At 25.6% G+C, this 13,028-nt stretch overlaps 3 protein-coding genes across 5 annotated transcripts; 2 read left to right on the top strand and 1 right to left on the bottom strand.

Moving 5' to 3' along the window:
- The first annotated feature begins 201 nt into the window (after window positions 1-201).
- On the top strand, window positions 202-1,875 carry LOC132920179 (baculoviral IAP repeat-containing protein 5-like). The gene is made up of 2 exons (XM_060982352.1): window positions 202-359; window positions 500-1,875. The coding sequence occupies exon 2, from the start codon at window positions 508-510 to the stop codon at window positions 985-987; it is 480 nt and encodes a 159-aa protein (XP_060838335.1). The 5' UTR covers window positions 202-359; window positions 500-507; the 3' UTR covers window positions 988-1,875.
- A 1,790-nt stretch (window positions 1,876-3,665) lies between these two features.
- LOC132922874 (FAD-linked sulfhydryl oxidase ALR-like) lies at window positions 3,666-5,593 on the bottom strand. Its single transcript, XM_060986597.1, has 4 exons — window positions 5,254-5,593; window positions 4,351-4,447; window positions 4,138-4,285; window positions 3,666-3,898 (listed from the first exon to the last, which is right to left on the bottom strand). The coding sequence occupies exons 1-4, from the start codon at window positions 5,458-5,460 to the stop codon at window positions 3,736-3,738; spliced, it is 615 nt and encodes a 204-aa protein (XP_060842580.1). The 5' UTR covers window positions 5,461-5,593; the 3' UTR covers window positions 3,666-3,735.
- Window positions 5,594-8,247: 2,654 nt separating this feature from the next.
- Window positions 8,248-12,205, top strand: LOC132919851 (testicular acid phosphatase homolog). Of its 3 annotated transcripts, none has more exons than XM_060981735.1 (7): window positions 8,248-8,403; window positions 8,549-8,801; window positions 8,869-8,979; window positions 9,987-10,226; window positions 11,086-11,268; window positions 11,399-11,734; window positions 11,833-12,205. In XM_060981735.1, exons 1-7 carry the CDS (start codon window positions 8,318-8,320, stop codon window positions 11,980-11,982), a joined length of 1,359 nt encoding a protein of 452 aa, XP_060837718.1. In that variant the 5' UTR covers window positions 8,248-8,317; the 3' UTR covers window positions 11,983-12,205. The 3 variants fall into 3 exon arrangements, with proteins under 3 accessions (XP_060837718.1, XP_060837719.1, XP_060837720.1); XM_060981736.1 differs by having other exon boundaries at window positions 8,248-8,407; XM_060981737.1 differs by lacking the exons at window positions 8,248-8,403; window positions 8,549-8,801; window positions 8,869-8,979 and adding an exon at window positions 9,134-9,912.
- Window positions 12,206-13,028: the final 823 nt, after the last annotated feature.

Below are 13,028 nucleotides of genomic sequence, written 5' to 3'. Positions count from 1 at the left end.
TCTAATTTCAATCCAAAATTATCTTATCAAATATTAACAAAATTTTAATAATAAATAATAGATAATATGGGATGGGTACAGTTGGACCCCGTGATAAGAAATTATAGGTGATAACAGAAATTAAAAGTTCGAACACTATCAAGCCTTAGAAAAACATATTTTTAGTTTTAATAACGGCTGCACTGTATAAAACAAGTAATGTTTGATGTTAGAAGTCGGTTATTATTTAACATTTCAATTCAGACTATAGGAAATGACTGAATTAAATAGTAGACTTGTAATTTGAACAGTAATAATATTATTAACCATTCAATATTAAATTTTCAATTGTTTTCCATTTCACTGGCCAGTGCTCAAAGGTATTTTAACTGTATACACTACTTGGATTGTTGTTTGTGAACATAATTTTTTTTAATTTGTATAAGCTAATTATTCAGATTACTTCATTTTTTTTTTTTTTTTTTTTTTTTTTTTTTTTTTTTTTTTTTTTTTTTTTTAGTTTTTAACATGGAGGATATAGACAACATAATAATGAAACAGATTGACAATAAAATTGAATCTCTTGAAGCAGAACCATTTTGTTACATCTGGCAGATGAAAAGATTGAAATCGCTACAAAACTGGACCATGGCTAAACCTAGTGCCAAAGAAATGGCCGAAGCAGGTTTCTACTGCCCAAACCCGGATATACCTGATACAGTAAGATGTTTTTCGTGTTTCATTGAATTGGATGGTTGGGAGCCAACTGACAAGCCTTGGGAAGAACACAAAAAACGAGCCTTATCGTTAAACCCACCATGTAAATTTATTGAAATAAGTAAGAAAGAATCTGATTTTATAGTAGATGATTTCTTAGAAATTCAAAAAAGTGTAATTCTACGCATTTTCAATGAAAAATGTGAAAAATTCATTAAAACATCATTATCTCTTCACAAAAAGAAAAAATCAGCGCTTAAAAAAGACCTCCAAAAAAAGGGAATGTCATAGAAAAATATATTATATATAATATGTTTGACATAAAATTCACCTTGCTAGGCGCAGTTTAATTTATTGTAAATTAGTTATTACATATGTTAAACAAGTACTGACTTGTCTAATTATTATAGTATTATATATATATATATTACAATGTATGCTTGTAATTTGATTTTATCAAATTAAATGGAATTTTATTACCAATAATTTTTCTAAATTAACACCTGTAAATTAGACATTAAATATTTTAATTGTGATTTATTTATTAGTAATTAAAATTAATAAACTCTTTTGGAGTGGTTATATTTTAACGCTTTTTATTCAATTATAAGTCTTGTTAAGATTGATTTTATGCCTTTGTCTATTTCATTGAAATGATTTACTTAGTTTATTGTGTAAGTTATCAGTATCTATTTAAAATGGGATCATATTTTAACAAACAATTAATTCAAAAATTTCAATTATTTAAACTAATGATTAAAATATTTTAAGTGTGTATGTATATTGGATTGTATTGTATTATTTTAATAAAAATATTTAGTTTTTTTTATAAGCTGATATTTAAGTATAATCTTTATTTTAATTTGATTGATGTTAGAAAAGCATTGCTCTGAATTTTAAAAATATCTGTACAAATGTTTATTCATTTAAATTTAAAAACCAATGTGATTAATACAATAAACAAATAAATAAATTATATTGTTAAAGCATTAATTTGTGTAGGTGTATATTTCTATAACAAATTTTATAATTTATGACTTGGTAAATTAATATTACTATTTTTTTTATTACAAAATTATAAAATCGATAAAAATGTATTATTTACTTATCAGAATTATTGAAGTTTTATGATTATTTGTGTAAAGAATATATTAAATACATTTTTTATACATACTTTTATTTACATTTGTTTAAATATATCTTTTCATTTTAAATCACATACACTATTAGTATTAGTAGTCATTAATTTAAATAAAAATAATTAATTAATGTTCTTTCTTTAAATTGTTATCAAAGAACTCCTTTTAAAAAAACTTATTTTTTTTCATTTTAATTTATACATACCTATAGTGGAATCATAGATGACCAGTTTACTAGTTTATTACATCAAACCAACCAAACATAACCCTTGATTGCTTTTTTGACAGCCCCTAAATCTGTAAAATAGTAATGATGACGATGTATACGTGATACGCCTCTCCTTGTTTCACATAATATATTATTGATCAACCAAAAAATTCAACAGAAACAAAATACAAACCTTCCAATTCACAACCCTCTGTATAATCACAAATGACCCTTTTTATGTTTCTAATCACACCCTCCAATCTTCATACAAACTTAAAATTAATACAATAGAAGAAACTACCAAAATTCTATATAAACGTTTCTACTCCCAATTGACAAACAGCTCCAACCCATTGGCTAATTTTTGCTCTACACCATTCCTAGTAATCCTCGTCGTTTATAGAGGAAGTGGTGCAGTGATTTCAATCTCAATCAACATATTTATAGGTAAATTTTAAATTTAACCTAATCAAATTATAAAGTATCATAATTGGGTGGCTACTTTTATCATGTACCTACGTCAAACTTTATAGATTTCCACATGCATATTTATTTTAAATAATATGTTTAATTATAGATTAAACACTGCTGAAAAAATTTAAAAAAATAAAATAAAGTAATACAGTAGGTATCTATAGACATGAGCATACAAATTTTTCCGTTGACACAAACTAACTTATACAATATAAATCGAAACTCACATTTGAATATATGATACATATGTGTGGCTGCAAAACCTACATATTATATTAATATTAATATAAGAATATTTTTATTATTAATTCAGTTTTAAGACTTACCTATAAATTTTTGATTAACGCTTGTTCTTTTTTTAACTATATTAATTACCCTTTGCATAATATAATATTTTCTTATTTGATTTTGTATAGGTATGAAAGTGTAAGGGACAAGGGTGTTTTTACTTTCATACATTAGTTATAATAGTCCATAAATAAATATAGCAAATAAGTATAGTGCAATGTACCAATGTATAATAAATATATAACATTTCTGTAAGAACATTATCTAGAAAATGTCATATACTACAGCTTTAAAATGTTCATAACTCGCATTAAAATAAAATTGATAATGCACATATCAGTTGTGTGCAAGTTGTGACCGCGATTGATATACCTTTAATAGATATCTGAAATTGTTGTTGTGACTACAAATCAATACAATTATACTACCAAGTATAAATAGTAAATACTGTGTTTTTAGTTGCTATTTAAAATTTCTTGAAAATAAATGAAATAACAGTAACTCCATGTCACTTATTGCTTATTTGCTACTTTTTGGAATTTACTGTAATTTTGCTTCTAGTTTCACAAAAATTATGGACATACTGTTTATTTTCTTAATTTCAATTACTCATTTTTAATGTTAAATATTGGATATAGTGATTTTTGCTGCGAAAAATAGTATAAAACCACATTATTAACCCCCAAAAACCAATTTCTCAATTTTGACCAAAATTGGAGATACCGCTTATTCACTTAGCATGGCAGAATTGTCAATTAGTGACAATTACACAATTACAAATTTAACATTTTTATAATAGTAATATTATGTAGGATAGGTTATGTCCAATACTTCAGTAGTTAAGCTCTAAAAATCTAGAATATTGATTTAAAAATATATTATATAAAATTATAATATTATATTATTCATCTAATCTGGTTTATTAAAATATTAATCACAATGTCCGTCAGCCCAACCATCACGCCACCGTTCATTTACTTTGGAACAGTCAAACAGTGGCTTATCTAATTTCCGATTTACCATATTGTGTGCTTCACACATCCATTTTGCAAATGATTGTTGAGAGCTAATGTTTGGTGGATGATATTTTAATCTGAAAAAAATTAATTATTTAAAAATAAATATATTAAAATAAGTAAAATATTTAATAACATTTTTTTTTTAAAACACCTATACATATTATTATGAATACAAATTTTTAAATGCCATCAACAGCGTACCATAAAAATATTATAAATATGTATTAAACATATAATACTTTTAATGATAAATCTACTAATTTAAATAAAACAAAAATGATTAACATAACAAAATAATTAAAGTAATACTAACATTTCAGCAAAATCGTTAGCACAAATTTCACAAGGATACACTTTTGGTATTAATCTAATAAATTGTTCCATATTAGACTGGTCTTCTTGTGACGGTTTATCTGCATATGTGGCAGCTATGGTATGTAGTAATTTCCATGTACAACGACCTAAGAAATACAATTAAATAATTTTAAATAAAATAAAACAACTTAATATAAATTTAATAACAAACCTAATTCATCTTTGTCTAGAGGACAGTCTTCTCTCTGGTGTTCTAGTATTTTGGTTTCATTTATATTGTCTTTAGATAAGCTATTCTCAGATTGAACCTATTTATAAAATTATAAAATATAACTTGTATCATACAAGATAATATATTATATTTATTTTATTTTATATATATTAGCGCCAATCAGCTTTTTCAAGATAGAACATAAAGAAGATACATCATATAACATAACATATACATAATATATAAGATAAATATTAAAGTAATATAGAAGAGTGATATAACTGCAATAACAATAGATAAATAGCCTAGGTACACATTTGTCATAAAGCATTTCAATTGTATATGCGTATTATACTAAGGAAGTATACATTAGCAGCAAAGTTAGATCTACTTGTTGGTATGTAAAAAGTCCCCTGGGATTGAGTATGACTGGGAACTGGGATGCCAAGTCTCTCTAATAAACGATGTGAATCAAGACAAAGAATATCATTTGTAGGTTGATAATATAATTAATAGATGCAGATAAACTAATACGGAGTTATATAAATAATGTTATTATCTTCTTTAATAACAAACCAGTAATAAAAATAACATATTGAATAATATATTATAATAAATAAATACCACACAACCACAAAATATAGCTAATTTTGTAATTTTAAATTAAATGGTTTACAAATAATTTGGTTTGTTGAATGAGAGTATTTATTCCAGTGCACATAATCTATTTTGAAGTTTCTTTTTCAACAGATTTAATCGTTGTTAAGCTAATGAAGGCTGTGTTCTGTTTACAAATTTTTGATCAGTCGGGAAATAATTCTTTTGATAAAATACTTGGCATAGAAATCTAAATTTTTTTCAAGAGTAATAATCAATTGTTTTGTATAATAAAACAAGTATTACCTGATTTTGACTAAATTCTTGACGTCTCATACGACTAAACGTCCGGAAATCAGTACATGAACGACAAGGTTCATTTGCTTGAGAATGCTGTGTATAAATATTGTCAAGCGGTTTTTCCTTTACATTATTTAATGTAAAAAGACTGCGTTGATGTGAATTAACAAAAACTAAATATGAGTTATAAAATATATTGTAGAAAATTGACATTATTATGATATTTATTAATTATTCATTGAAGTATCAACACAACAAATTTCAACTACCTATTAGCAATTCAAAAATTAGTTACGTAAAATATGAAAGGCTCAACAGAACGAACTTACATTTAACGAAGTATTCTTCTTATCATAAAATATCTTACACTGTCATATTATCATTATTACCCACGGCCATGGCTTTAGATAGGAAAAAACTTTGATAATATTATCAGCTATGAGCAGTTCGGCGGTTAGGCCCCCGCAGGCGCGTAGCTAGAAATTTCTAAGGGGGGGTGTTATTCAAAATTAATTGAAAAAATTACACACACAAAATTGATAACATGATGCATCTTTATCTTGATAAAAAAATATTAAGTATACCACGGCTGAGGGGGTGTGTTATTACACCTGTAACACCCCCCCTGGCTACGCGCTTGGGCCCCCGAGATAACAGTCAGATTTATTCTCATATGAAAATTTATGTATTTTAAAATTAAAATATTATTGCATAATTATTATTATACAATTCGTAAATTTAAAAATATTTCGCTTTACGAGCTGTTTTCTGAAAAAACCGTTTTACCGTTTAGAGATAGGACGAAAAACATTCCTGTCGCCAACACAAATTGTTTACAAAATGAGCCTCTAAGAAGTATTAACTACGTCACTCGCCAATGAGGACCCTTCATTTCATTTTGTTTTAATGTACCGTTTAAAATACTGTTAAAAATATGCTGTTTATTAACTGTAATAACTTAATATACCTACCTATTAAAGATTTCCCTTATAATATTCAGTGGTGGATAGAGATATGATATTGAGAACTGCTTTCTAGAGTTTCTAAATGAATAATGTGATGATTGATGATGCTGAGGTCAGGATATCGGCGGCCTCCACAGTCCATATCACATTTGTATGAGGACCTACTGGAAAATTCTGATTTTCTTTTCGGCCTATCTGCCACTTTTTAGTTTTTATAATGAAATTTATATTAAAATAAAATTTTATTTCGAATCCTACATCAGATTATTGAATCTTCTCGTATCAATACAAGTATACACATACAGCGTTATGAAATCAATCGACTGACAGTATTAACATTTTTAATTTATACTTAGTTATTGAATTATTATTCGTTGAATATGTCAACATCGGACATATTAATAATATCGTATGATTTCCTCCACTATGAAACATAATTTGTGCTACTTAATAGGTATTATTCATTGTCTTATGAGACAAATAATTATATAAACTCATTAAATATTATTAATAATTAATATAATTAGTATTATAGTTTTTGTATAAATGACAAGGGTCAGTTAAAAATAGTAAATTACACATTGTCACAGTAATTAAAAAAAGGGAAAATAGATAGATAATCATGCATCTATACTGGGGGAGTAATGAATACTTTAAATTAGGTATACAAAACTAGGGTGATACCATTGTGCGTCTTCTTCATCCATGTCTCCTTCACACATAATATTACATTTATTTATTGTATGTATTTTATTTATTTTTACACTGTTTAAATTTTAAATGTTCATATTTTAAATAAAAAAACCGTACAAAAAATAACTAAAATCGTTAATCTTCGTTTAAAATGTTGATTATCAAATTTTATGCAAATTTAGATTTACCTAAAATGCTTATAAAAATATACAATCGTGTATAATGTATATGTATTTTAATGTTCTCATAAATAGCTATAACAAAAACTTAAGTACCTAAATTAAATTTTCAATGTTTTTGATTGAGCGAAAAATGTAAAACCGATAATTTTTTTAAAACAATTAAAAATTTCATATTATATCCTATTCAAAAAGGGCCAAATCTTTTGAAAATTATACCAAATGTTAAAAATGATTTAACTGGTTTTGCATTAATTCCCGTTTTTTCTTAATTTTCCCGAATTATTTTGAAAAGTAATTGAAATTTTAAATTTTTACTTCTCGAAAATACCAACTTGATCACTTTGTACTTTTCTATCAGAAACCATGCTCAAATTTGAAGACTGAAGCCTTTTTCTCAATTAATTATACTCCGTGAATATAGACAAAAAAACCCATTATTGTATAAAACCAATGCATTCATCACCACTCCGAATCTAAAATACTAGATATTATATATATTATATTTCAATTAACTTATTTGTATTAAATTTAGAATATAAAAATATATTTTGTGTATCATCTATAAAAATAATTTGTAATATTATTATAGAATTGGATTATTTAGTGTTATTGGCCGTAAGCTTCTCCCTTTTTTTCAATCCTGTGCTGGTTGTTTTTGCAGTGTCTAGCCATAATTACCTACATCCGTCGTTTTAATAAAAGCGTATATGGTATGTGTAAAGAACATTGTGTTGTATGCATTATAGTCTATAGACAGATTTTCGTATTGCCATGTCCATATTTTGCATTAAAACTAATGTGTATATATATATTATAGTATAATAACTAATAAATATTAAGTCTTATAGAGACATACAATAATTTATATAGGTAGGTATTAAATTTATTTGAGTGTATGTTTCCCGTTAGTATATAACATACCGTATATTGTATATACTGTTAACAATATGCATATATATATTATGGGTATACATTATATATACCTATTATTACAGAGATTGTTTTTATTTTTCTCATGTTTCCAAAGTGCCAATGAAAAGAGGACAAGCACTACAACGATTATTTAGTTTATCTAATCTATGTATACTTTAGGATTAGGAAATAGCCACATAATATGCGCACGTTTATGTTTTGTACTATGGTCTTACCTACCTCTTACCGGCAGCGCTGAATAAAACTAATACTGTTGTCTGTGTAAACCTAAGGATTGACGTTTGTTATAAACTACGCATGTTTCACTGTTATTTAATTTATTTATGTATTTTTAATAGATACCATTATAGTGTTTTCATATACCTGATAAATATTAAAAATCAGTAGGTACAATATACTGTTATGCGATCACAATTAGCTTTTACTGTATATGATCTATCAATGGATTTACGAATATACTATACTCGTAGTTTTCGTTAGTTATTGAAAATTTCAATAAATTTATTTTTGTGTTTTAATTCGGTATAGGTTTACAATATACAGGCACGCGTTAAACCAACTAGTAGGTATAATTGCTATTTCGTTATTAGTCATTATGTCTCAAAATGAAAACAATCAAAATAGCATTCCTCCGAAAAAGACATCCGACTTGAAAAATGAAAAAAGAGGAGCATTTGCAGCTATATTATTGTCCGGGGTGATAATCGCCGTGTTTGTGGTGTATTATTTAATATTAGGAGAGGAGTCACGAAAAAAAAATTCATTACAACTCATCATAGCCGTAAGTAAGACCGAAAGTAATGATTGAAATAAATATTTTTTAATGCGCAATAAAAATGTTCTTGTAGATTTTTAGACAAGGTGACCGAAGTCCATTGAAATGGGAAACTTATCCTAATGACCTGTATGCACCTATGAGTGAAGGGACATGGCCAGACGGCCTTGGGCAGTTGACTAATGTAAGAAAAATAAGTATATTTGTTAGTATAATATTATATAGGTACCTATTTATATCATGTAGGTTAAACGGAAACAGGGAAAAAACTTGGAAAGTTGTCATATACCCTAATCAAAATGGTTAAAATTAGTAAGTAATTGCCGAACTACTCTAAACTAGTTTTACCAATAATTTGCTTATATACCAGATATGTTGGTAGAGAAAAATCTTAACTTCATATTATTATTTGAATAGATACTTACATTGTGACAAATCCAAAACTTTCTTTCTGCCAGCAAAATAAACCATATTGGGTTTATTATTGTTTCCAAAACCATTTATCTTAGCCTTTAGAGTTTAAAGGTATGGGTGTATGGCATTAGATCCAATGGTATTCATATTGTATTTCAACAATGATTGCAAATCTTCATATCAATGCTCAGAAATGGAGTTCACAAACCAACAAAAACAAACTACAAACATTTTTATATTCAACTTCTAATAATCACATAATATGAACACATATATATGTTTAATTGAAAAATTTAATTAAAATTCATTTGAATCGTTTGTATTATTAAAAAAAATATTTATCTATGGTTTATAATATATAGGTATATACATTTAATATTTAATAATGAATTTAAATATTATGTTAAAATTCACTGATTCTGCACTGTCATGCTAAAAAGAAAATATCTCGTCTTTAAATATAACTATTGTCCAAAGGTTTTAACTAATCGTAGAGCTATTGGCAAAAATACTGTTAGGGGGGAGGTAGTTAATTAGGATGTAAAGGTAATAATAATTGTTAGTAGAAAAATAAAAGGTTATGGGTACTAGAATTTTATAATATAATAGGTACTACGTTTTTTTTTACCTTTATCAAATTATGGTGCATTTTAGATTTTTAGTCCTACCAAAAAACATTGGAAATTTGCGAATATTTATAGAGGTAGAGCAAGTGATACATTATTGTGTAGTTGAATGTGTACATATCTAATACATATTAAATTTGTATTTCAAAAGGCAGGAAAATTAAAGTCATATGAATTTGGAAGACGATTTCGAAAGCGATATTCGAAATTTCTTCCAGTCACCTATAACAGTAGCTTAGTTTTGGTCCAGAGTACAGAAACTGATCGTACACAAATGACAGCGTCAGCATTTTTAGCAGGAGCATTTCCACCCAACGGCAAACAAATTTGGAACAACGATTTACAATGGATACCTATACCAATTCATTCGATACCTCCAAATCAAGACAACGTAAATTTATATTTCATATCCTAAGCGACGTAGACTTAGAAAGTTATTAATCTTATGATGAAATAAAAAAGTAACATTATATTATTATAATTTAAAATACTATTCAAAAATTTCAAATAGCACATAGATTAATTGAAAATAATACTTAAATGTATATATTACTATACTATATGTATAGTATAAAATATGAATAAAAGTATAATTTTTATTCTGACAGTACTTCGTCTTTTAAACATTTTTTTTAATTATCTAAAGATATTTCTCGACAATACATAGTACTTATGTATATGTACTTCTTCGATATATTTTTCTTATAATAAATTTCGTTCAATAAAAATATTTTTTTCCAAGTAAAAGTTTCATGAAGTAATTAACTTAAGTATTTTTGATTTTTTTAAACTTGTTGAAAATTAAGACTATAGTAAAATGTAAGTAATATATAGTAACAATTTAACATAACTTTTTATGCATTTTAAACAATTTATAATTGTTCAAATTTCAATATGATAATTTTAATACACCAAACACTTTAACTTAAACAACAAATAGCATATTATATGTATATAAGGCTAATAAGAAATAGCTAATAATATTTTTTTTAATTTAATTATAAAATCAGCATATTATTAATTTATTTATGATATAATTGTAAAAATGACATAATTATTTATATTGTACTAGTACTTACTAGGAATAGGTTAAAATGTTTATTTTGTTAAAACGAGAACAAAACAAAACTAACTGGCAACTAGTAACTACTGTCTACTTATATGAGTTATATGTATAGCATAGCCTGTCTACGTCTTATAATAGTTTAGTAGACAAAGATTAAAAACGACTTAATATTTTTATTATTTAGATACTAAGAGTTACAAAATCCTGCCCTGCTTATGACGCAGAATTTGAAAAAGCAAAAAATGAAACTGAAAAACGAATGTTAATTAAATATGAAACATTTTTCAACTATGTATCTAATCATACAGGTTTAGAAATAAAACATCTTTCAGATGTTGAAAATATATTCAATTCATTAACTATTCAGGTATTCAATTTATTTTTTATAATAATTATAATTATTTATTAGTCATTATATTAATATTTTATTTTGTTTTATACCGCTGCCAATATGATATTTATATAAATCGTATAACAATTTCGTGGTTTATTTATAGCAAAGAAATCATCTGACATTGCCATCATGGGTAAAAGTAAAAAATTACATGGGTCTTATGGAAAATATTGTCTTAGAATGGTTAGTTACTTATTCAAAAACGGATTTCATGAAAAAATTAAGGTCCGGAAAACTCATCGGTGAAATAGTTAGAGTGATGAGAGACAAGATGGATGGAAGATTAAATCCTGACAGAAAAATGTTTGCTTACTTTAGTCATGAGCAAACGTTAATTGATTTTTTACATACATTGGGGATGAAAAATCTTTTTAAACCTAGTTACGGAGCCTCGGCTTTTGTTGAATTACACAAAATCAAAGAAGAATTCTACGTAAAAGTAATTATATAAGTATATATTTATGTATATTATGTTGCAGATAAAAAGTCAAATATCTACCTAATAAATGTATTATGTATTATTATTTTTTTTTATAGGTAATGTACACAAAAACCTATGACACTCCAGATATTCTATCCTTGGAGATGGAAAGTCAAACAAGTTTTTTACCAACATTAGAAGATTTTATAATATCAACTGAAAATTACGTACCAAAAAACTGGGAAAAAGAATGCCAGCTTAAATAACATTTAACTAATATTAATTTTAATATAAACGTTAAGTAAAATGCATATACCTATACCTATATTAATAATAATTTTTAATCCTTTACCTAACTAATTTGAATTATATTATATAAGTACCTATGTATCTTACGACTGTTGTAAAGTAAACCATATTCTATAAGGACAACGCCCATTTAATAATTATAATAAATTAATAAATATATTTAAAAATAATTAAGAATAATTAATTGTACAATCTTTACTCATACTGATATTAGTGGTATTATTACAATATTATCTTTTATTATATTACCTAAATATAGTAGATGGATTTCAGAATTAATTCATAAATCATAATAGAATAATTCTAATATGCTATACGTCCTGCAATGGCCTTAGCAGCCGCGGACCGTTTCTGATAAATAATTTCGTAAATAATAATAAAAAAATAATTCTCAAATTGGTAATCTACAAAAACGGTGCCTGAAAATATTAAGTATAGGTATAGATCTTATATTATATTAGAGCACTACTTTTTGAATGTGTCACCATGTCCTAAAAAGTTATTTATGCAAAAAATAAATTAATATGTATTTATTGGTTATTAAATGAATCAACAAATCAACTACTTAGTGCTCACCACATGTATATTATATTGTAATGCATAAATCCATTTATAGAATTTATTATTTATTTGCACTAATAAATTTTGTCAAACTGAAGGTATAAAATATACAAAGCATATTAACTCAAAATTCTTAGGTGTTATATCAGTCGAAATCTTATATATACACTTTTTTTGTAAATAAACATAAATTTAATTATACTATTACATTAAAAAAAATCTCAATGCTTACCAAATTACCTTGCTGGGTTATCACTGTTATCTAAAGAATGTTTACTATAATAGGTTTTAAAGTATTATACATTTACGATTTACCTGTATATAGCCTGTCAATTGGTGTCATATTTACATGTATACCGATTAATTCATTTAACACAATATATACGGTAATCGTTAATAAAGACTAAAGAAAAAAAAATAAATTAAAAAACCAAGAAAAACA

This window comes from Rhopalosiphum padi, chromosome 2 (assembly GCF_020882245.1).
Source record: "Rhopalosiphum padi isolate XX-2018 chromosome 2, ASM2088224v1, whole genome shotgun sequence".
NCBI lineage: Eukaryota > Metazoa > Arthropoda > Insecta > Hemiptera > Aphididae > Rhopalosiphum > Rhopalosiphum padi.
This window is presented reverse-complemented; position numbering and strand designations above follow the sequence as displayed.